Source organism: Colias croceus, chromosome 16 (assembly GCF_905220415.1).
Source record: "Colias croceus chromosome 16, ilColCroc2.1".
Classification (NCBI taxonomy): domain Eukaryota; kingdom Metazoa; phylum Arthropoda; class Insecta; order Lepidoptera; family Pieridae; genus Colias; species Colias croceus.
Window position 1 is genome coordinate 9,307,934 of NC_059552.1, and position 24,577 is coordinate 9,332,510.

General features: G+C 34.1%; 2 protein-coding genes across 4 annotated transcripts; one reads left to right on the forward strand and one right to left on the reverse strand.

Annotated features, from left to right (window-relative positions):
• Positions 1 to 624: 624 nt before the first annotated feature.
• Positions 625 to 5,423, reverse strand: LOC123698367 (probable tRNA (guanine(26)-N(2))-dimethyltransferase). 2 transcript variants are annotated; one of them, XM_045644977.1, is made up of 10 exons: positions 5,283 to 5,423; positions 4,954 to 5,196; positions 4,346 to 4,533; positions 3,806 to 4,034; positions 3,432 to 3,580; positions 2,929 to 3,097; positions 1,972 to 2,192; positions 1,526 to 1,663; positions 1,120 to 1,287; positions 625 to 774 (listed from the first exon to the last, which is right to left on the reverse strand). In XM_045644977.1, the coding sequence occupies exons 1-10, from the start codon at positions 5,319 to 5,321 to the stop codon at positions 636 to 638; spliced, it is 1,683 nt and encodes a 560-aa protein (XP_045500933.1). In that variant the 5' UTR covers positions 5,322 to 5,423; the 3' UTR covers positions 625 to 635. The 2 variants fall into 2 exon arrangements, with proteins under 2 accessions (XP_045500933.1, XP_045500934.1); XM_045644978.1 differs by having other exon boundaries at positions 4,954 to 5,212; positions 5,283 to 5,404.
• A 5,333-nt stretch (positions 5,424 to 10,756) lies between these two features.
• On the forward strand, positions 10,757 to 24,442 carry LOC123698568 (lon protease homolog, mitochondrial). Of its 2 annotated transcripts, none has more exons than XM_045645247.1 (15): positions 10,757 to 11,095; positions 11,290 to 11,487; positions 11,942 to 12,203; positions 12,916 to 13,195; positions 14,553 to 14,682; positions 15,259 to 15,399; positions 15,962 to 16,125; positions 16,521 to 16,750; positions 17,772 to 17,964; positions 18,764 to 18,951; positions 19,383 to 19,558; positions 20,257 to 20,422; positions 22,581 to 22,767; positions 23,421 to 23,607; positions 24,173 to 24,442. In XM_045645247.1, exons 1-15 carry the CDS (start codon positions 10,886 to 10,888, stop codon positions 24,320 to 24,322), a joined length of 2,862 nt encoding a protein of 953 aa, XP_045501203.1. In that variant the 5' UTR covers positions 10,757 to 10,885; the 3' UTR covers positions 24,323 to 24,442. The 2 variants fall into 2 exon arrangements, with proteins under 2 accessions (XP_045501203.1, XP_045501204.1); XM_045645248.1 differs by having other exon boundaries at positions 12,970 to 13,195.
• Positions 24,443 to 24,577: the final 135 nt, after the last annotated feature.

Here is a 24,577-nt window from a genome sequence, read left to right on the forward strand (position 1 = left end):
TACTAACGTTTTAAAATAACTAGCTGATTTCATGACACAAACTTCATAAAATATTATCCTGTTCAGACACAGTATTCAGAATACTTTAGCACACCTCCCACATTTAATATAAATTTATCATTAAAGAAACAAGATCCAGATCATTTCTATACTATATGTTTACTGACTACATCTTCTCTTTCACTATTATCTCATTTCTGTATTTGCGAATTTTTAAAGTATGGGGAGAATTTTTATAACTTCCCAGTTGTAACTTTCATGTATTCACAGTCATTGAGATAATATTACTTCGTATGGAGGAGACACCACGAACAAAATCTGTGCGCTATTTTTTTGCTCTAAGTTTTAAAAATTGTTATCTAGTCAGGTACTTACCGATGAAAGTAATTCCTTTGCACTTTTCCGTATTATTTGTGCAATATCGTAACACACACGAAGGCATATTTGATGCGATTCACTTTAAAACAAATAAAAAATGAGCGTGCAGTTACGCCATATGGCGTATGTTGAGCAGAACATAAGTGATGTATGCGGTGTCGTCTCCATATATATATCTCAATGTTCACAGTCAATCATTTTTACTTACCACAAATTTTATCCACAGATGAAATAAAACAATTTTTTAACAAAACATTTTATTGTACAGGAATATCGTCAACATGCTGTTTCTTGCGGCCTTCGTCATCACTGCGCGGTGAATGTTCCCGCTTTTCTTGCTTTTTACCCTTTTTATTCTGGTTCCGAACCGCCTTTGACATTTTGCCTTCACCCACACTGTCAAAAGAATAATAAAATACTAATAAACATTGGAACTCATATAAAATTTAATTTATATAAAATTTGACTTTTTCCTTTTTCTTAGAATGCAGGTGCTTGACGAAAAAATTGGTTGATGATTTTTTTATAATATCGTTATATAGTAACTAACTTTTATTCCTTTTACTTTTATTGTACATAAAAATAAGTAGAAACGTAACAGCCCAACAGTAATTATTATTAAACTTTTGTAGGGGCCCGGGATACGGGGCCCCAGTACGTCGAATCTTGAACTTTTCAAATATTAAATAGGATCCAAAGGATCATAACCGTACACTAATACATACTTATTTCACAACTTACTTAATAGAGGCCCTGGACCCGGGGCCCCAATACGGTGCCGGGTTGAACTGGAACCTCAGGGCCCCGTTTCTTCTACTCACTGGGTTCGAATCCGGTCGTTCTGTTAGATCCACTGTGCTTTTGATCTCTTGGCTTAGTATGAACTTCGTTATAAGGTCTGCTTCAAGCCTGTGGTATAAACGCCTTGTTAAAAGTTTGAATACCCTCATTGAAGTAACTGAACCTTTTTTTTATTTTTCGATATATAAAAAAAAAAACAATAATAGATGTATTCAAATTTAAAAAAAATCTACATTGGTTATATTTGATTGAAAATTACAAAAAAAAAAATAATTCAAATTCCGAAACATGAAAAAAATAAAATATTTATTTTTTATATTTATTACCAAAAACTGGCAACACTTACTTGGCCCGTTTGATGGGATGCGTTTTCTCCCATGTCCGTATTATATCCCATAGGAACTGCGCAGGCGCAGTCGTTTTGATTGATAACTTTGACGCGTGTGAGAAGGATACTTGATAGCCAGCGTTCAGGATTGCTGATCTGAAATTTTGTTATATAATTTTACTGATGTAATTCTGCACTTAACATAATAATGCGGCATAGCAGAGTACTATATGAAACTATGTTATTAAAAGAAGAAAAACTAGTAGAATAGTAGTTAAGTCATAGAAAGTAGTCATTAATTTCAGGTCGAAATCTATAAGCAGTTTTTTAAGCAGTCAATTTTTTTTAGCAGCAACAAAAAACAATATACACCGCTAACAGTCAGAACTTATTTATTCCTCATTTTCTTGCAATTTTCACATCAAAAACTCACACCATACTGAAAATATAAAAAAAAAACTAACCGCAATTTCAACATCGGCATAGTTTCCAAATGAACTCTACCAAACAGTTTATCCAATATATAATATAACGGCACATCTGGCAACTCCTCTAGGACCACAGATAACACACCGCTTATCCGTTTGGACGTGCCGAATCTGTGGCTATTGTCCTCTACGTGATGCAATACGCGGGAAACGAATTCCGCGTTGTGGATCGGCGCTGACCATATAGGACCACCTAGCTGTTGATTTTTTTTAAATTAGTACAATATTTAATAGATATAATTTATATAAATGAATGAAACATTTTGAAAAGTGATTAAGTACTTAACTAGGTGCTAAACTGATTCATTATCAAACAAGTATGGCTCAATTAAAAAAAATCTGGGTTATTTTATCCCATACTAGCGGTCCGCCCCGGCTTCGCCCGTGGTACATGTTTACGTTTTCTCTACATAAGATCCATCCTCGTACTTCAAGGAATATAATAAAAAAAGAATTATCGAAATCGGTTCAGCCGTTCTCGAGTTATGCGCTTACCAACACATTTTGCGATTCATTTTTATATATAAGACTAGCGGTCCGCCCCGGCTTCGCCCGTGGTACATATTAACGTTTTCTCTACATAAGAACCATCCTCGTACTTCAAGGAATATAATAAAAAAAGAATTATCGAAATCGGTTCAGCCGTTCTCGAGTTATGGAATTACAACGAAAAGTGGCATTGATTTTTATATATTAGAGAAGATGTTCAATACATTTATGTATTTAAGTAAAAAAAATGTAACATATCACAATAATAGACAATATTAACATATATCAAAGCACAGGTAAAAGTTTTATGATCAAAACCTTCAAAAAAAATAATATTGATTAAACAAGGACTCACACAGTGTTTGTCTCACTAAAGGGCTATGTACACACAAAAAATTCATTTGTTTCGTTTTTAACGTGAAATTCCTTATTATAAATACTCACGTGATGCCTCTGATTACAGTGTACACAGAACTCCGAAACCGGCGGCACAGTGGGCAGGCAGCTCTTCATTTGTTCCGGGTTCTTTTCCGTCGGGTTCGGTTTGAACGCGCCCAACGGTTGTAACGTTAGATTGTCACAACCCACGCATTGGTACACCATTGATAGCTTACTGGAAGTGTTGATTAAATTCAATAGACAAAAAATGAAAAAAAAAAATATATGTTTATGGTATTTTTTGTTTTTGTACAACGAAAAACGTTAATCGTTGTAATAAATAAGTGTTTGTTATGTTTTTTTTTGTGATAGTAGAGCGAAAAATAATCGATCGATATGCTGACAGTACTCAACTTTGCAAAGCTTTGGAGGTAGATATATGATTAAAAAAGTTTTGATACAAAAAATTATTGTTACAAAATAAATTACACCAAGCATTATGATGCATTATGATGTCATAATAGATAACTTAATTCATATAATACTACTCTAGTTTGATATTTTTTTACCTGGTTGTTTTTTTACAATGTATAGCGCCCGAATGCACCCTCACAAACACGCGTATGTAGAAATCAGCCGATATGCTGAGCATCGGTTCTATGTACCTGCTGTATCTATTTGCGTGATGTTCTATACTTTGGAGTAATATTCTTAGTGCCTGTGAATTGCAAAAAAATATGAGTATTTAATATATTTTTTTTGTATGATATGGAAAAATTTGTTATACATAAAGACGCATGATTTATATAGTTACTTATTTTCTTTAGATTATCAATTGGAATGAACAAATTTAAATGAAACAATGCTTAATTTCTACGTGAGATTGCAGCCTAAAGCATCTTCTACAGAAACAACTACAAAGATCTTTTTATTTAAATCTCACCATTTCATGACAGCATTTAGTTTTAAGACTAACAGCACCATATTTGACGTAGCAAGTTTCTGGCGAGTTTCCCGCCAAAACCGCCATGTCAGTTGCTGTGACAAGCAAGAGGCCGCCATCTTGTACACTCTGTACAGCCGAGTCGAGGAATATGGAGGGACATCCATAGGGATCTAGGTCGATGGCTGCAAATCTTTTTGCTGGTGATTTGTGTTTGTACATGAGCATGCTGTAATAAGAGAATGTTATGTTTTAAAAGCAGATTGTGGAGGAAGGAATTCCTCCATTGAAAAAGGGAGGATCCTCGACTATCGGGAACTACTGGTCTGATTTGAAATATTCTTTCGGTGTTAGATAGCTCATTTATTGAGGAAGGCTATAGGCTATAGGCTATTATTATATAGACTACGACCAACAGGAGTGAAAACCGCACGGAGCAGCTAGTCTTTTATATGTAAGAAAAACATAATGAATAGCTATTTCTTAATTTTTTTCAGCCTAGGCACAGTTTTATTTATAAATTAGAAGTAAATAACCTACCAAGCATCATCATGGCTAGTTTCAATCAAATTGTCAACACCATTATATACAACATTATCTTTAATCGTTTCCACTGCTTGTTCAGATAAGTCATTTGCAACAATTTTAGTTACATTTGGCACTTCTTTTGCATATCTAATACTTCTCAAGCCAGTGGCTGATAAAGCTTCTAAAATTGTTATGGGAATCTGAAAGAAACATTCATTTAATTTGATATTTATGGTTTTATGGCATTCAAATGCATTATAAATTTAAAAAAGAATAGAAAAAATTTGATTCGCCCTGAATTGGTGTGTAAGGATGAGGGTTCGAGTCCCGCCTCATGATTTAATTTTTTCTATTCTTTATAAATTTATTAACATACACTGTATTATTATTAAATCTAATAAAGTTCTCTATGACAGTTGCCTAATTATGAGAAAATTAATAATTTGGTGGTTCTGTGCCATATAAGAAATGAAGGGTCTGGACTTAGCTTGATATTATAAGAATTTTACTATCATTATTTCCTGTTGCAAATTATATGTACCTATTTTAATTTTTAACATGAAATTTATAAGAAAAAATTAGGACTACATATGCTTACAAATAAATAAATAATAACAAACCTCTTCAATCTTTTCATCTTGTACACCTTCCTGTGACTTTGCATCTAACTTTTTATTAATTTTTGCGATCTTTTCATTCTTATAATCATTGATAAATACACTCAAAACAGCAATACTAAGATCTCTATTGAATTCTTGAACTGGGTTATAAAATACTTTTTCGGAAGATACGCGAATTTCCGCTTGACCCTCTATTATACTTTTTTTAACTCCTGAAGTCGATGATTCCATTTTCATGATATTCTGCCCACATGAAACACTATTTATTGTTTAAAATAGAAAATTATAACCTATAATCTTCTTATTTCTTATTATAAATAAGTACCTACCCTACTAACTACAGAAAGAACTCGTATATATTGTCTCATAAAATTATTTTAAATTAAAAAATATGAAATTTTTATTTAGGAAATTAAAATTATATGATAATTTTAGGTTGTTTACATTTGCAACCCAAGGGAATTGGGAAGTTAAAAATAAAGGAATGTCAAAGTCATAAACGTCATCGATCTGTAAAATGTAGCTTAAAAAAATCGAGCATGTCTTCTTATCTTTTGGTCAAATTTGGGTCAAATAGATTACGTGATCTGTGTCAGACAGTCGTAGATAAAAAAAATGTGTGCGTGTACTAGTGTATAGGTAAACCAGAATCTGATGGCAATTAGGGAAATCAAAATTTTGAGTGTGCAACCCTAGGGAAAATGGACTGAACGATCTTGATACTGCTTATTTTTTATTTTGTCCTCAACATCATTAGTCACATTACATAAGTGCACAATACTGTACTTAATAATGAGATATCCACTTAATATTATGTAGGTACATACTTACATGTTTAATATACATATTACTTTTATCTATGTAATACATATTACATATTATTTACACATACCTATATTTGTATATTCATTATCATTATGTCATGTAAAAATATGGATGTAATGATAATGCAGATCAAAACTAGATAATGCTAATATTTTTTTTATAAAATAAATAAAAACTATGTTTATTTTCGTAAGTATTAACAGATACACACAATATCAAATTGACTTGGACAGCTTGGACTTGACGAATAGCCGTATTGGAAACTCTTGTAATAAGTTTTCATAAAATTATGTTGTAGTCAACAAACAATATTATAGTTACCTACTTATAATATTTTTAATATTAAGTATCAAAACGGGTAAGTCCAATTTACCCATAAAATATTCAAAATTGAAAATTGTGATGTGTTTGACCCTTCTTCATCGAATGTTTTTCCATACACATTATAAATAACATCTCTTGCTTGTGATCGCAGCGGTTTTTTCGACATTTTCGAAGATTTTTTAGACAAAATCCTAAAAATAATTCATTAATTCCAAAGAAGACAAATAATTTGACAACCAATTTGATAGTTGTCAAATAACATTGCCATATGAAAATCTTTTATTTCTTAATTATAAATATGCCATCAGATTCTGGTAGACCTATACACACCAAGAAGCTTAGATCTAATGCACTGGAGATTTCAATATGATCATATGACTTGTAACAAGAAAATATGACCTTGAATGACGCCAGTTATGTTTTTTATCACTTTCACACCTAACTTGGTATTGCCACTGTTAATACGAGGTTTTCCCAAGGCTACTATGTATGCTGCAATATTCTGTGCAAAAGGTTAGTTTTTGTCCATGAGTTTGTTGATAAATTGCCAACAACGTCATTCAGAAGCATTGTTGGATGAGACAATCATGATTTATGCTAAATAAAATAAGTATCTGAACCAATTATAAAAAAGCGATACTCCCTGATTATGGGTAGTCACCACAATAAAATTGTAGCAACTCTCACTTTGTCAATATGGCATGTGTGTCAAAAAAATTGCGTCGCTTTGAATATTTAAGTTAATATTGGCTGTTTTCCAATTACAGAGCATAATGCGACTCAGTGGCGCACAATGCCGAATTATGCTGATGCTTAATTGGAACGTGAAACGCACCAGCAGGTTGCGCTAAGTTCAGTGTTGAAAAAAAAATATTCATAGAGTTAGCAATAACCTCATTAATGTGTAAATAAAGTGGTATACATAATAATTGGTTGAAAACTATTTACGGTTATTTTAAGTAATTTGGATTTACCTTCATCCATACTTATATTGATTTTTTTAACACAATTTGAATTAACTTTGATTATTTAATAATTACTTACGATAAATCGATTGCACGCATCAATTCACGCGCATTACTTTTAAGAGTGCTCAATTGTGCGAAGCATTGCTGTAATTGGAACATTCAACGTTAAGCATTATGCCGCATAATGCGCTCTAGTGCTGTAATAATTGAAAACACGACATGTTGCTTATTTAATAAATATTTTCCGAATATAAAGAAAGCATTGTATTGTGCAAAATTGCAGAAGTATTTGGACACCAAATTCTGGCATAGAATTTCACAGGCAAATGTATATTTACGTTATTTATAATATTCCTCAATACTCCTGCATTTACCTGTTTTTATATCGGTTCATATCCAAGCTTTGTAGCCAAAAGTTATCAAGCGTTATTTAAAACTATCATTCTCTACCAATTAAATTGTATGTACTTATAAAGTATGACCAGTAATATTTTAATATAAATACTGTTAAAAATATATGTCGTTATTATATATAGACAATGACTTTTAGTTTTTTCTGTTTCGGAAAATCCTGAATTTACAAACCAGCGTGGTCACTCCACAGAAAGAGACAAAAAACATAACTGACGTTATTCAAGGTCATATTTTCTTGTTACAAGTTATTGGTCATAGTGCAATCTCCAGTGAATTACACACGTAAGAAGTGAAACTTCTCTATGACCTTATTTTTAAAAGATAATTTACTATATGCAACTTACACTTTACAGAAATATATCGAATCACGCGTGGTAGGGATAAGAAAAAGATGGCGCGTAATGGAAAAATGTCACGCGTAACGAAAAAATGTTACACTAAATTTTTTTCCAACCCCGATAAAGAAGTTTCACTTCAAAAAGAATTGGTTGCCTGCTTGGTTGCCTGTAAAGTCGGTATACGGGCGAAAGTTTTACGTGACAACGACTTTTTATGTCTGTCTCTCTCGCTCTTAGGCGGGCTAACCATGCCCGCGTGCCTCTTTCGGTGACTCATCGTAACGTTACCGAGCGTTACACTTTTTCATAAGTGACTCCCAGCCGCAACCTAATTTAAGACGTTGTCACGTCAAAATAAGCCTGTACAATTTCATACAATACAATTTCATAAGCTTTATGAAATTCTCATTATATTCATGGTTTATTTCTGTGGTTTATTTTAAGTGTTGTGCAGATAGGACAAACTCCAGAGGAGCTCAGAGGAGTTTTGGCCAAGTTTTGGCTGTATGAAGCTCAGAGCAAGGTTTATTGCTCTGAGCAAGAAGCTTATATCTAATACACTGGAGATTTCGGTATGAACATTGACGTGTAACAAGAAAATATTGCCCAGTTCATGTTTTTTATCACTTTCACACCTAACTTGGTATTGCCACTGTTAATACGAAGTTTTCCCAAGGCTACTATGTATGCTGTAATATTCTGTGCAAAAGGTTAGTTTTTGTACATGAGTTTGTTGATAAATTGCCAACAACGTCATTTAGAAGCATTGTTGGATGAGACAATTATTATTTATGCTAAATAAACTAAGTATCTGAACCAATTATTAAAAAGCGATACTCCCTGATTATGGGTAGTCACCATAATAAAATTGTAGCAACTCTCACTTTGTCAATATGGCATGTGTGTCAAAAAAATTGCATCGCTTCGAATATTTAAGTTAATATTGTTGCTTATTTAATGAATATTTTCCGAATATAAAGAATGCATTGTATTGTGCAAAATTGCAGAAGTGTTTGGACACCAAATTCTGGCATAGAATTTCACAGGCAAGTGTATATTTACGTTATTTACAATATTCCTCAATACTCCTGCATTTACCTGTTTAGAATCATTTCAATGGCAAAAATTGTCTAATTTAGCATCATTTTAGTAAGCAGTCATGTTAAATTTGTTATTTCCCTAATACTTTATCATTTTTCAACAAGTTTTCAATAAACAGATTTAACAAGTAAGGTAACCATGATGACGAGTTTTTATGGATAGCGAAGAGAATATATTGTAATATAGGTAAACCAGAATCTGATGGCAATTAGGGAAATCAAAATTTAGAGTGTGCAACCCTGGGGAAAATGGACTGAACGATCTTGATACTGCTTATTTTTTATTTTGATCTCAATATAATTAGTCACATTACATAAGTGGACAATACTGTTCTTAATAATGAGATATCCACTTAATATTATGTAGGTACATACTTACATGTATAATATACAATTATACATATTACTTTTATACAGGTAATACATATTATTATTTACACATACCTATATTTGTATATTCATTACCAGTATGTCATGTGAAAATATCGATATAATGATATAATGTAGATCAAAACTGCTTATAATTTTTTATAAAATAAAATAAAACTATGTTTATTTTCGTAATTATTAACAGATACACACATTATAAAAATGACTTGGACAGCTTGGACTTGACGAATAGCCGTATTGGAAACTCCTGTAATAAGTTTTCATAAAATTATATTCTAATCAACAAACAATATTATAGTTACCTACATATAATATTTTGTAATTTAAAGTATCAAAACGGGTAAGTCCAATTTACCAATAAAATCTTCAAAATTGAAAATTGTGATGTGTTTGACCCTTCTTCATCGAATGTTTTTCTATAGACATTATAAACAAGACCTCTTGCTTGTGATCGCAGCGGCTTTTTCGACATTTTCGAAGATTTTTTAGACAAAATCCTAAAAATTATTCATCAACTGCAAAAAAGACAAATAATTTGACAAACAATTTGATAGTTGTCAAATAAGTTGCCACATGAAAATCTTTTATTTCTTAAATATAAATATGCCATCAGATTCTGGTAGACCTATAACAATATTATGATGAAAATTTAGAACACCATTTTAAAGATTGTTACTAGTAATGAAACAACACATTACATCGGTATTGCACTCACATGTAGTTATAAGATTGTTCGTTTTTACATTGAAATTTATACTTTTTTAACTTACCTCATATTTTTTTGTTTTACGTATTTCAGCTTTCCAAAAAGTAAAATAAAAAGAAATATATGTGCAAGGTTACTGAGGATTACGACCCAGAAAAAAATACCTTTTGAAAAATAAACTTTGTAAAGTTAGCTGAAATTTGTGCAAGGCTGCTATAAACAGTTTTTCTTTGATGATTCTGGCTTGAAATTGACCCGTCGAAGCAACGCGTTTAAAAAGAAGATCTGAGTAGCTAACAATTTGGTAAACAGCATCTGATGCAAAACACAACTTTCCTCTATTTACAAAGGATGTTAATGCTATATATCGGTTCATATCCAAGCTTTGTAGCCAAAAGTTATTTATAACTATCATTCTATACCAATTAAAATTGTATGTACCTACCTATAAAGTATGACCATAATATTATAATATAAATACTGTTAAAAATATATGTCGTTATTATTTATAGACCATGATTTTTAGTTTTTTCTATTTTGAAAAATCCTGAATTTACAAACCAGCGTGGTCACTCGACAGAAAGAGACAAATAACATGACTGACGTCATTGAATGTCATAGTTTCTTGTTTCAAGTTAATGGTCATAGTGCAATCTCCAGTGTATTAGATATAAGCTTCTTGGCTCTGAGGTATGAAGAGTCAAAGTCAATTGTAAAAGTCGATGTCTCATGTCATGTGTCAATTTGAATTTGAACTTTGAAGAATCTGGAAAGTTAACCTTACCGATAATATAAATACCTGTATTTTTTTTAATTAAATGAATATAATTATTTATATTTTAGTTGTCTAAACTATAAAAACGCAAAATGCACACTGCCAGTTCTGTGATGCGAAATACTTTCTTGTTTAGTCCAAAAATTAAATATTCGTCGCGTCTTACCCGAAATGTTACTAAAGTTGCATCACAACTGAATTGTAAACCGGCAAATAGCAGACTTTTAAGCAATTTCAACAGCAATGGTTTAAAAGACTGTCGCGTATGCAGTAATGTTACTAGCTTTGTACCCTACAACAAGGTAATTTATTCTTATAATCATAAAATTCTCTGTATTCGATTTATCAACACTATTGCTTCATTTTGAACCTATATTTACATTAAATCAAGTTGTTTGTGTTATTCTATACTGTATTTATCAATAATTTTATTACAATATGAATAAATTTCCCATATTCTTCATGTTTACACATATTTGTGCTCAAAATTTTTCAGATTATAAACATAAGGCAGTATTCAACGAGCAATAAAAATGACCCAGAAGAGGAAGAAGTAGATGATATTAAAGAGGAGACGCCATTGTTCTCCAGCCAACTGCCAGCCACAGTAGCCGTGCCTGAGGTTTGGCCACAAGTGCCTGTTATAGCGATAAATAGGAATCCAGTGTTCCCTAGATTTATTAAGCTTATAGAGGTGAGTTGTACATATTGTTACTAAGTTAGCTGTTAAAAACATGCATTTTGAGTGATTTAATAAAAAACTTAAGTCATAATAAGAAAATGATAATTAAGGTAAATATTTGTTAATTTATACAACTTCTTTGAAGTTATGTCATCAGTGCTATAACAGTTATGGCCAGTTTCACAACATCTAGATATGCTCTGTTATAAGCTTTTGGTCAGTTAAAAGCCAAATCTTATATATAAAAATGAATCGCAAAATGTGTTGGTAACCGATTTCAATAATTATTTTTTTATTATATTCCTTGAAGTACGAGGATGGTTCTTATGTAGAGAAAACGTAAACATGTACCACGGGCGAAGCCGGGGCGGACCGCTAGTAATGTATAAAAATAATCATAAAAAAAATTAACTTATGTTACAGATGTACTGATAATTATGAATTTTCTTAATCTTTCACATTACAGATATCCAACCCCGCCCTCATAGACCTTATCAGACGAAAAGTTAAATTAAATCAACCGTACATAGGCATCTTTCTCCGCAAAAAAGAAGATGAGAAATCTGATGTTGTCTCAAACTTGGACGATTTGCATCAAGTTGGTGTGTTCGCACAAATACACGAAATGCAGGATATGGACTTCAAGTTACGACTGGTTGTGATGGCACATCGGAGAATTAAAATAACGGGACAGTTTATTGAAGACGAAATTGAAACTGGACCAGCTGGTTAGTTGTTTTTGATATGAATTTAAATAATTTATTTCTCTAGATATGTGGCTTTATGGTGAGAAAAAGACACGCAAAAGACAAAGACATTTTAAGTTCCTTATTTAGTTAAAAATCGAAATAATACAAGTTTTAGCAGGCATCCAAGCTTAATTTCTTTGGGTAGTTATTCTTTATTGAAACAGATGTTTTATTTAAACAAATAATATTAACGAACAGCTGTTGTAATGATATCATTTATTTATTTGTTACACAGATCTCTTTTCTTGAGCTATATTTGGTTATAAAAATAACATTTAATTTGTATGCATTATAAATTTTGAAAAAGTCACAAAATATAGCTTTAAAGAAGAAACATTATGACTCAGGATATCTATACACTCCATATTTATTTCAGTTTCATTCACATTGTGATTTGCTTAAATTTTAAAACACAATTTCTATAGCCCTTTCTAACCATATCACTACATAGTATAAAACAAAGTCGCTTTCTCTGTCCCTATGTCCCTTTGTATGCTTAAATCTTTAAAACTACGCAACAGATTTTGATGCTGTTTTTTTTAATAGATAGAGTGATTCAAGAGGAAGGTTTTAGTATATAATTTATTAGGTTTTAGACAAAGCGGGCGAAGCCGCGGGCGGTAAGCTAGTATTTTATACACAAAACATTCACACAGCTTCAGTTTCATTTCCGAAATGCGTGTCATTTCAGAAATGAAGTTGAAGTTTCCGATATTTAACACGGAATTTAACGTTACGCGCGAAGAGTCGGACGCGGAACGGCGTCGGCGCAAGTACAGGAACTCGAGGAAACGGCTTGATACTGAGAAAGAGGCTCCGGAGACAAAGAAGCCTCCGCCTGACCAAGTGTTAATGGTGAAAGTGGAGAATGTCATGCATGAGAAGTTCAAACAGAATGAAGAGGTGAAGGCGCTGACGCAGGAAGTCATTAAGACAATACGGGATATTATCAACTTGAACCCGTTATATAGGTAAGTGATTTTGATAGGTGTGTATGAAGATTGTTTATATTTTGCTGATCAGTTTGGTAATTCCTTTACATGTTGAAGTAGTAGTAGCGCCACAGTATTACAATATTATTTCCTACAGTAAGGAAACGCCTTTGATGTCGCGCGATGCCGCCGCCATCGTAGGTACTTACGCTGCCACACGAAAATACGCTAGGGTTGCAACAAATGGGAAATAAAACAATTGTGATTATTAATATTATGATGAAATCATTTATTCATATGTATAATAATTGCGATTATTAAATCTGATGTAATTATTTGTTCATAAATATATAATTACAGATATTGCACTGCTAAATATTATTTACGTGGACACTTTATTTTTAGATGTTCTTAATTGTATATTATACCATTTAACTAAGTAGGTAATGCATTCGCATTGGGATGTACAATCTGATTAGAAAATAATGAGGACAACATAATATACATAGCTTTGATTTTAATTCAACAGATACAATTAATACAATCTTTCTGAAATATTGTTTCCTTCTGGGATTTCAATGTAGATTTACATCCGTAAACGGAACAGTTTTTGCGCGAAATAATAGAATATGTAAGTACCTATGTATAATAAAATTATTACACAAAAAATACGACTGCGTCGTCCTTTCGCGATAGTTAATGCAAACTCAGCGTGATTGCATTAAGCGGCCCGCGTCGCCCGACCCCCCGCCAGTTCCCCTCCGTTTATCTGCACAAGTACATTCGTCGCCATACTGTAGGAAATATGGTAATACTGTGGTAGCGCTATCTAAATATAATAATTTAAGTAGCTATAATATCTATTGCACTTTTAGATAAATAAAAAATAGCAAAATCACGTTAGCTACGTAATTTTTTACATAAAAATAATTAATTCAATATCAGTGATTGTTAATTTTGCGGACAACAAACATATTTTATTATTTTTATTTTATCCTATCTTCCTAAAATTGCTTCTAATAACAATATTTTTTTAGATTTTTAAGTTTTATACAAAGTGATAATCATTTGAATTTTTCAAAGAAAATTAAATTCCACCTGATTCAAATCTAAGTCTTTCGTCTTTCGCAGTACTACGATATCTGATAAATAGACTACCCACATTCTATTCTTTAAAAAAAATCTCTCGGCTGCTTTAACTACTTGAAATATAAATTAACTATACTAAAATAATTGTTACATAATTATATGCTTTATAAATCATACATTTTTAAAGTATAGAAAAAAAAAAAAAAAAAAACGATCACGAAGCGAAAGACGGGGGTCCGAATCCCCCCTTTTTGATCGTTTTTTTTTATTCTCTAAAAATGTATCAACCATTCTTTCTATAAATCAGGGAGTCGCTCCACCACATGCTAGCCCAAGGCCAGCGGGTTGTGGACAATCCGGTATACCTCAGTGATTTAGGCGCTGCGTTAACAGGCGCTGAACCCGCAGAGTTGCAGGCTGTGCTCGAGGAAATGGATGTAGGTTTGAGTTTCTGTAGTTACTAGCTGCGCTCCGCGGTTTCACCTGCGTAGTTCTGCTGCTTTTGGTCTTAGCGTGACGATATATAGCCTATAGTCTTCCTTGATAAATGGGCTATCTAACACCGAAATAATTTTTCAAATCGGACCAGTAGTTCCCGAGATTAGCGCGTTCAAACAAACAAACTCTTCAGCTTTATAATACTAGTATAGATAGTATAGATTAGTATGGATTTGCTTATTTATTATAAAATTCTTGTGTCACCATTTTAGTTATTATACTCTTCCGAAACGGCTGCACCGATTTTCATTAAATTTTGTGTATCTATTAAGTAGTCTGAGAATCGGCCAACATCTATTTAGATGTTGGCCGATTCTCAGACTTTATTTAGATAAGAGTATTTATTACACTTTATTGTATGTACAATCTATATGAACTAATAATAAAATACAAAGAAAGGAGGCAAGTAATTCTAATTAATAATGTTCATTTTGTACCAAGTTTTCTCTTTATTGTTAAGTCCATAATAAAAATAAAAGAATGAGGTATACAAAATATTTATTTTCCAATTGCAGATACCAAAAAGACTGATGATGTCCCTATCGCTCCTTAAAAAGGAGTATGAACTATCGAAGCTACAACAGAAGATTGGCAAGGAGGTGGAAGAGAAAGTTAAGCAGCAGCACAGGAAGTACATTCTACATGAACAGCTTAAGGTAGGCTAAAACATAGACTACAGAGTGTTTTGAGTAGAATGTCATCTTAAATGTGGTAAAATATAGACGATAATTTATAAAAAATCTTGCTCAATATAAAGAAAAATAATAAATTTCGAATTTAAATTTTATTAAAAATTGAATTTTTTATAATAATTGTTTTATCGATAAGTATGTACTCGAAAGGAACTCATAGTGTTATTTCTTGATGAATTTATGATTGGTAATGGAATTCACCATAATATTTTATACGAATTTACGCATTGTTCTCTTTCTAAAATCTTGTGGCACTAATAGTCAATAATAATGAATTTTTAATAAGATTATACTTAACTAGCGGTCCGCCCCGGCTTTGCCCGTGGTACATATTTCGCAATAAAAGGTAGCCTATGTTTTTTCTCAGGGTCTAAAGATTGTCTGTGCCAAATTTCATCAAAATCGGTTGAGAGGTTTATGCGTGAAAACCATACATACATACATAATTACAAACTTTTCCTCTTTATAATATTAGTATAGATTCATATGCCTTTGTATCCTATATGATCATTTAATCTCCCTACAGGTAATAAAAAAAGAGCTAGGCCTCGAAAAAGACGACAAAGACGCGATCGGAGAGAAGTTCCGGGAACGTCTTGCTGACAAGAAAGTGCCTCAAGCGGTACAAACGGTTATAGATGAAGAGCTCAACAAACTCAACTTCCTTGAGAGCCATAGCTCGGAGTTTAAGTGAGTAACACAAAATGTACATTTTTATGCACACAGAAAAATTGAGTGTACAATTTTATGTACATTTAAGACGGAGTGTACATTTCTATGGACTTGATAAGCTGAAATTAAATTCCTAATTTAATTTCAGCTTAGTAGAAGTACGTGTGACTGTGTGCGTGTGTATAAAAAATAAACTACAGTACCTATAATTTGATATGCAACATCATCAATCTTATTGAAAAAATAAATCGATAATCTTGATACAACAAAGATATTAATGTTATATACAACGAAAATGCTATATACTTACATATTAAGTCCGTTTGTAATAGTTCTAAGTTGTGAAGGCAAATAAGTGAACTTTTTATTTATTTTAATTTAATTTAATTACAATTATTTAATCTATTTTCCAGCGTGACGCGTTGCTACCTAGACTGGCTGACATCCCTACCATGGGGTATCACTTCAGAAGAGAATTTAAAACTCGAGGATGCCCAAGTCATCCTCGACGAGGATCACTACGGGATGGAGGATATAAAGAAGAGGATATTGGAGTTCATAGCGGTGTCGCAGTTGAAGGGCAGCACTCAGGGCAAGATATTGTGCTTCCACGGACCACCCGGTGTGGGTAAAACTAGTATTGGTGAGTGGAATGTTCTGGAATTTATTTATATGTTTATTTATTGGCAGTTTACAGGGTCTAGGGTACTTTTCGATCAATAATATGCACGGATGTGTAGCGAGGAATGTACATATAAGTTTTTGCTATTCACTAATGGCAAATAAATTGCTTTATTAATATACATTTATAAAGAACTAGCGGTCCGCCCCGGCTTCGCCCGTATTTCGCAATAAAAGGTAGCCTTTGTTCTATCTCAGGGTCTAAAGATTGTCTGTGCCAAATTTCATCAAAATCGGTCCAGTAGTTTATGCGTGAAAACCATACATACATAATTACAAACCTTTCCTCTTTATAATATTATATATTAGTATAGATAGAAAAATTATTAATTTTAACTTTGGAGAATAATAGTTTATTTATGTAGGTGAAAAAGTTAGTAGTGTAAGGAAAGTAATTAACAGTCTATTATATTGTATGTAGAAAATGCTAAATCACTTGCAAAAATCAATGAATAAAAAAAAAGAGCATGTGTACCGAGCACATGTGTCAGAAGTGAAATTTCTTTGGCAACGCCTCACTCCATGACGTGAACTTGAAATTTTACTCTCAACGCGCATAAAGAAGTTTCGCTTCAAAATCGAGTTTTTACTTTAAAAATAGATTTTTTGAAGTGAAACTTCTTTATCGGGGTTGGAAATAAATCTAGTGTAACATTTTTCGTTACGCGTGACATTTTTCCGTTACGCGCCATTTTTTTCTCATTCCTACCACGCGTGATTCGACATATTTATGTAAAGTTGCATAGTCATAGTAAATTATGTTTTGAAAAATAAGGTCATAAAGAAGTTTCACTTGTTACGTGAGTACACTACTAGTACACGCGCACATTTTTTTTTTCAAATTCAAATTAAAAAATTATTTATTGTGAGTCACAGGTGTTATGGGTTATTACATTAGGTGGTCCGCTGTGATCTCCCATGTGGCGTACAATTTAAAAAAATGTAAAATGTAAAAATTTTCATCAATTTTTTCCCTTCACCAGCTCGTTCCATCGCCCGGGCACTGAACCGGCAGTACTTCCGTTTCTCGGTCGGCGGCATGACGGACGTGGCCGAGATCAAGGGCCACCGACGCACGTACGTGGGCGCCATGCCGGGGAAACTGGTGCAGTGCCTGAAGAAGACCGCCACGGAGAACCCGCTGGTGCTGATCGATGAAGTGGATAAAATTGGCAGGTGCGTATAAAAAAATTAAAAAAAAGTTTATGTATCTCTCTCACAAGGGGTTAAATTTTATAAATAACTAGCGGTCCGCCCCGGCTTCGCCCCGTGGCACATGTTTACGTTTTCTTTTTAACATAAGAACCATCCTCGTACTTCAAGAAATATAATAAAAAAAGAATTATCGAAATCGGTTCATCCGTTCTCGAGTTATTAACCTTACCAACACATTTTGCGATTCATTTTTATATATAAGACTAGCTGTGCCGTGCGGTTTCACCCGAGTGGCTCCGCTCCTGTTGGTCTTAGAGTGATAATAATTATATAGCCTATATTAGTGGGTAATGTAGCTTTCGAATGGTGAAAGAATTTTTAAAATCGGTCCAGTAGTTTATGAGCCTATTCATTACAATCAAATAAACAAACAAACTCTTCAGCTTTATAATATTAGTATAGAAGTTTATATTGGGATCTAAATTAATATGTTGTTTCTCCTTTGAAAAAGATGAAACTTTATTGTAATATTCGCACATAACTTTAGTATATTATTATCTATGCTGAAAATCAAGTTTCTTTACATGTTTAAAAACATTTTATAGTGGGGGGGGGGAACGTAAGTATAATTACGTATAAGCCACCGATTTATACTTATACTTCTTTCTTTGAATTTTAATTCACATTTATACTGAGTTAATATAACTGTTCAGACGGCATACTATTTTCATTCATTGCTGTGTAATTTATGTGCATTTTTGATATAATTATTTTTCGTCCGTTCATGGATTATTTATTCACCTATATGTCAATATCTCAGAGGTGTTCACGGTGACCCATCATCCGCGCTACTCGAGTTACTGGACCCGGAACAGAACGCCAACTTCCTGGACCATTACCTGGACGTGCCCGTGGACCTGTCCCGGGTGCTGTTCATCTGCACAGCCAACGTGGTGGACCTCATACCCGAGCCGTTACGGGATCGCATGGAGTTGATTGATATGTCCGGTGAGATATGGCTTATACAGGGTGTCCCACTGTTGGTATAAGCTCAAAGGAGGTTATAGTTTTGCATACGTTGAGTACGTAAAAAATACTTATAAAATTCCAGACGCATTTTTTTCAAATAGATGAATTCTTAAAACTCTATGTGTACACCCATAACAAGCAACTCGCCCAACTTTGCCACCAGCACGTGAGCTATCGTTTAAGATTATGTTTTCATAGATAAAATGCATTAAAGAAGCGTTATATTATCAATTATGCCGGCTGAGCGAAGCTAGAGAAAAAAACATGGATTTTCAGGAAAAATTTAGCCTTCCCCGATGGGCTATGTAACACCGAAATAATTTTTCAAATCGGACCAGTAGCTCCTGAGTTCCAACAAACAAACAAACTCTTCAGTTTTATTAATAAAAATTATCATTATTAATTTGCAGGCTACGTAGCAGAAGAAAAACTGGCTATAGCGCAACAGTACCTAGTACCCACAGCACAAAAGAACTGCGGTCTAACCACTGAGCAGTTGGACTTGACGCCAGAAGCACTGAACACGTTGATCAAGTCATATTGTAGGGAGAGCGGTGTGAGGAACTTGCAGAAGCATATTGAAAAGGTTTGGGAAGATTTTGTGAATTTTAAGCTATTGCATAGCTTCTATCGCGGGCCTTGATCGCGGGGACCGAATCGAGAAATTCCGTAACGAAAAAACCTCACGCTCCCCACGGGGACGGGCGGAGGTGTGGCTTGAAGGCAGCATGCAATAGCGCAACCGCCCCAGTCCCCGAGTGACACACGTCGTTTTAATTATTTTGTTGGTTTTTATCCTTTTAAAAGACTCTTAAAGTTTTATTTTGAGTTATCTTGTTGTTTTGTTTGTATTAATACATTTTATGTGTTTAATAATTATTATACAGGGTGTAATCGTTAAGTGTGCACAGGCAATTATTCCGTAACTTTTGCAGATCTTTTTTTGCATTTCAAAAAAGTACTTTAGATATCAGTTTAAAGTTTTTTGATACATGCAATAGTTACGGAACAATCGCCTGTGCACACTTAACGATTACTCTGTATAATTTTTGCCTATTTGGCCAAATAAATTGAACTTTAAAATCGTAGAATTCATCTTTTTTCAAAAGTACCCACAATCATATTTTCTTATATGCTTCGAATTTGTCATTTTTTATAGTTCTTATGCCGTTTTTTTTTTCATCATAATGCGTATAATAATTTGTATTCTAACACATCAAACTTGTTATTTATTATTAGTCCTTACAGGTTGCTCATATATTTTATTTACACAATTTTTTACAGATTGCTCGCAAAGTAGCGTTCAAGATAGTGAAGAAAGAGGCCGACAAGTTGGTGGTAACAGATGAGAATCTGAACGAATTGGTCGGCAAGCCAACGTTCAAGCACGACCGGATGTATGACGTCACACCGCCTGGTGTGGTCATGGGCCTGGCTTGGACCGCTATGGGTGAGATATCATCCATACTAATATTATAAATGCGAAAGTAACTCTGTCTGTCTGTCTGTTACTCAATCACGCCTAAACTACTGAACCAATTTACATGAAATTTGGTATGGAGATATTTTGATACCCGAGAAAGGACATAGGCTACCTTTTATTGCGAAATATGTACCACGGGCGAAGCTGGGGCGGGCCGCTAGTAGAGTATAAACTATAGTTACTTATACTAGCTACTCTTCGCTGTTTCACCCACGTGGCTCCGCTCCAGTTGGTCTTAGTGTGATGATATATAGCCTATAGCCTTCCTCGATAAATGGGCTATCTAATAACGAAAGAATTTTTCAAATCAGACCAGTAGTTCCTGAGAGTAGCGCGTTCGAACAAACAAACAAACTCTTCAGCTTTACAACTTTATATTAGTACAGATACGACACCTCCCTACCTTACATTTACATACACATACAACACACACATACACACACCTTGCATACACTCAATTTGAACACATACATGATGATGATACAAGTGATAACTGCGTTAAAAACAACCGACTTCAAACTTGCACTTGCAACATTTACAAACACAGACAAAAATGCTCATAAAATAAAAACTACTGGGCCTATCCGAATAAAAATTTTATGGGACCAATTCGACACCATCCCGCATCGAACAAAAAAAGAATCACGTAAAACGGTTCAGAAACCTCGGAGTAATCGGTGTACATACATAAAAAAAACATACCGAATTGATAACCTCCTCCTTTTTTTTGAAGTCGGTTAACAAAGATGACCGTAGGCTTTCCGATAGGCTCTATCCTCTGTCAGTGCGTAGAGATGTTGCGTCTCTCTGTATAAAATATGCGTCTTAAATTTTATATTCTTCGTCTTGAATGTTTACGTACTCAGCGTATGCAAAACTGTAAGTGCAGTACACTGACAGTCGAAATGTTACATTTCAATGAATGTTTTATACAACGCGATGACCCATTAAAAGGCGATTGTGAGATTAGTTGTTTATATCACTTCAATAAATTTATTTATTTATTTATTTACTTGGAGCACCAACAGCTTATACAAACAAGACATAATATACACACCGGCACAATTAGCGGAACAGAAAAAAAAGTGAGACTATGAGATAATAACGCATATATTTGACGAAAATGTAATTAGACACAAAATAACAAGTTGATTAACATCTTTTAACAACGACTTTGAAAAGTCTTCGTTATTTTTTATTGAAAAATAAAGAAATTTGAAATTAGTGAAATTTTTAGATGATTATGAACCATCACAAAAAAATAAAAAAGTAAGCATTAAATGATTTGACACTAAAATTAAAGTAAAATTAATAACGAGTGTTTCCCCCTCTTGCTCTGATTACAGTTTCCATTCGTCTGGGCTTGCTACAGATTATGTTATCGATGATTTCTTGAGGCAACTGCTCTCACTCCTCAAGTAATGCGTTTCCAAGTTCATTCAGATTGTTGGGGGGTGGCATTCTGGATTTAAGCCTTCTTTTTAGCAAGTCCCAGACATGCTTTATCGGATTCATATCGGGGGAATTTGCTGGCCACTGCATCACCGGTATACCTACGTGGCTCAGATATGCCTGTACCGATTGTGCACTGTGAGCACGAGCATTATCTTGCATTAGAATAAAGTCGTCACCAATAAATGGGGCAAATGGTACAACATGTTCTTCTTAAATGTCTCTGATGTATTTATCTGCTGTCATGGTCCCTCCTGTGACTATCACTAACTCCGTGCGAGCTCTCAAACATATCCCTCCCCAAACCATAATCGAGCCGCCACCATAAGCCACTGTGTGTTCAAAATGAGACTATATTTGGCGTTCTATTCTGTGTCTCCATATTCGCTGTCTCCTATCGATCTGTTTTAAAAGAACTCTGCACTCATCAGTAAAGAGAACCTGCTGCCATTCGTTCAAATCCCAGACGATGTTCTCGCGTATAGGTTTCTGTTCCGCTAATTGTGCCGGTGTGTGTATGTAGCAGTTCGGATATATACATAAAGCCAATTAAAGGTTCTCATATATAGAGATTACATAAAAAAAAGAATTGCCTGTGAGGGCATTAAGAGAAAAGTTGTTAATTTTATTTCGCTACCATAAAATATAATTTAACCCTACTTTCTTCCACCAGGTGGCAGCACACTATACATAGAAACAGCGCTCCGTAATTCCCATCATGAGGAAAAAGCGTCCTCCGGTTCGCTAGAGCTGACGGGTCACCTCGGCGACGTGATGAAGGAGTCCGCCCGCATCGCGCTCACCGTCGCACGGAACTATCTGCGCGCTACTGTGCCCGGCAACCAGTTCCTTAACACCAGGTGAGAGTGGGGGGAGTGCCGGGAACGTGGGAAAATTTACCGGGAATATGGGAAAATTGGGAAAAAGTACCGGGAATGTGGGAAAATTTACCGGGAATGTGGGAAAATTGGGAAAAGTATCGGGAACGTGGGAAAAGTAGGTAAATTGGGAGAAAGTACCGGGAACGTGGGAAAAGTAGGTAAATTGGGAAAAAGCACCGGGAACGGGGGAAAAGGAGGTAGGATTGGGTGAAATGTCGAAACGCGGACAAACTAGGTATGATCATGGGAAAATATCCCGAGAACGTGGGAAAAGTAGGTAAGATTAAGTCAATTTATCCCGGGAATGGTGGAAAAGTAGGTTATTGAAGAAATCTGCCCCGGGAATTACACTTTTTATGCTGTTTATGTCAGGTCAGGTTTAGTCAGCCTACCAGTTCCTTAACACCGGGTGAGAATGGGGAAACTTACTGGGGAAACTGGTCTGATGATCGCCGTCTCAACTCGTAAAAAAAATATTTGCATTTGTACATGACTTAAAATGAAACTACATTCTACATTATATCCTGATTGTATTTTCATGTACAATAATAAAGTGAAAACACTTACAGAATCTATTACGCACGTATTTTGCAACCTTAGTCTTTATATTAACTTGCCATTTTTCTTTACAGTCACCTTCACCTTCACGTGCCTGAAGGTGCGACGCCCAAGGACGGCCCTTCAGCTGGTGTTACCATCACAACAGCTCTACTCTCCCTAGCACTGAACAAACCGGTTCGTCCGTTAGCCATGACCGGGGAAGTGTCGCTTACAGGACGAGTGTTGCCTGTTGGTGGGATCAAGGAGAAGATTATTGCTGTGAGTTATAAGCATAAATATTTATTCTTTTACACGTGAACAATTCTTATGCAAACACAATGAAATTATTAATCCAAATATTAACACAATTTGTAATACAATCATCACGAATAACACATAACCGCCCTGTAACACAAACCAATATTGTATCGCAAATACAATCCGCATCACAAACACACTGTAGCATAAATACAATCCGCAACACAAACATACTGTAACACAAATACAATCCGCAACACAAACATACTGTAACACCAATACAATCTGTAACACAAATACAATCCGCAACACAAACATACTGTAACACCTATACAATCTGTAACACAAATACAATCGGTAACATAAATACAATCCGCAACACAAACATACTGTAACACAAATACAATCCGCAACACAAACATACTGTAACACCTATACAATCTGTAACACAAATACAATCGGTAACATAAATACAATCCGCAACACAAACATACTGTAACATAAATACAATCCGCAATACTCACAATCTGTAACATAAACACAATCAAAGTTTTAATTTCTCAAAATGTAATATCTCATGTTTCAGGCGAAACGTGTAGGCATGACTTGTGTTATTCTGCCCGAAGAGAACAAGCGAGACTTCGACGATTTACCCGACTTCATAAAGAAGGATATTGACGTGCATTTCGTCAATGAATATGATGACGTGTTCAAGATCGCTTTCGACGAGGTTTGAGGGTAGTTTGAGAATTGTAGATAGTTATAAATAGTGTTTAATTATAAGTAAAAAGGTGTAAATAGGTTACCAATACAACATTCTATCTTCAAATAAAAAAAAATGTGTGCGCGTACGTGTGTACACTAGGTACACACGTAAGAAGTGAAACTTCTTTAAGACCTTATTTTTTTCAAAAAATAATTTACTATACTTACTTTACACTTTTACAGAGATACGTCGAATCACGCGTGGTAGTTATAAGAAAAAGATGGC

Excerpts from the sequence above, each read along its gene's own strand:
- LOC123698367 (XM_045644977.1), bottom strand. The coding sequence starts at position 5,321 with ATGAGACAATATATACGAGTTCTTTCTGTAGTTAGTAGG. Across the intron at positions 4,035-4,345 it reads ACTAGCCATGATGATGCTTG|CATGCTCATGTACAAACACA; the intron begins GTAGGTTATTTA and ends CTCTTATTACAG. Across the intron at positions 1,288-1,525 it reads CATCCCATCAAACGGGCCAA|GCTTGAAGCAGACCTTATAA; the intron begins GTAAGTGTTGCC and ends TTTATACCACAG.
- LOC123698568 (XM_045645247.1), top strand. The coding sequence starts at position 10,886 with ATGCACACTGCCAGTTCTGTGATGCGAAATACTTTCTTGTTTAGTCCA. Across the intron at positions 12,204-12,915 it reads AATTGAAACTGGACCAGCTG|AAATGAAGTTGAAGTTTCCG; the intron begins GTTAGTTGTTTT and ends GTGTCATTTCAG. Across the intron at positions 15,400-15,961 it reads TTCTACATGAACAGCTTAAG|GTAATAAAAAAAGAGCTAGG; the intron begins GTAGGCTAAAAC and ends ATCTCCCTACAG.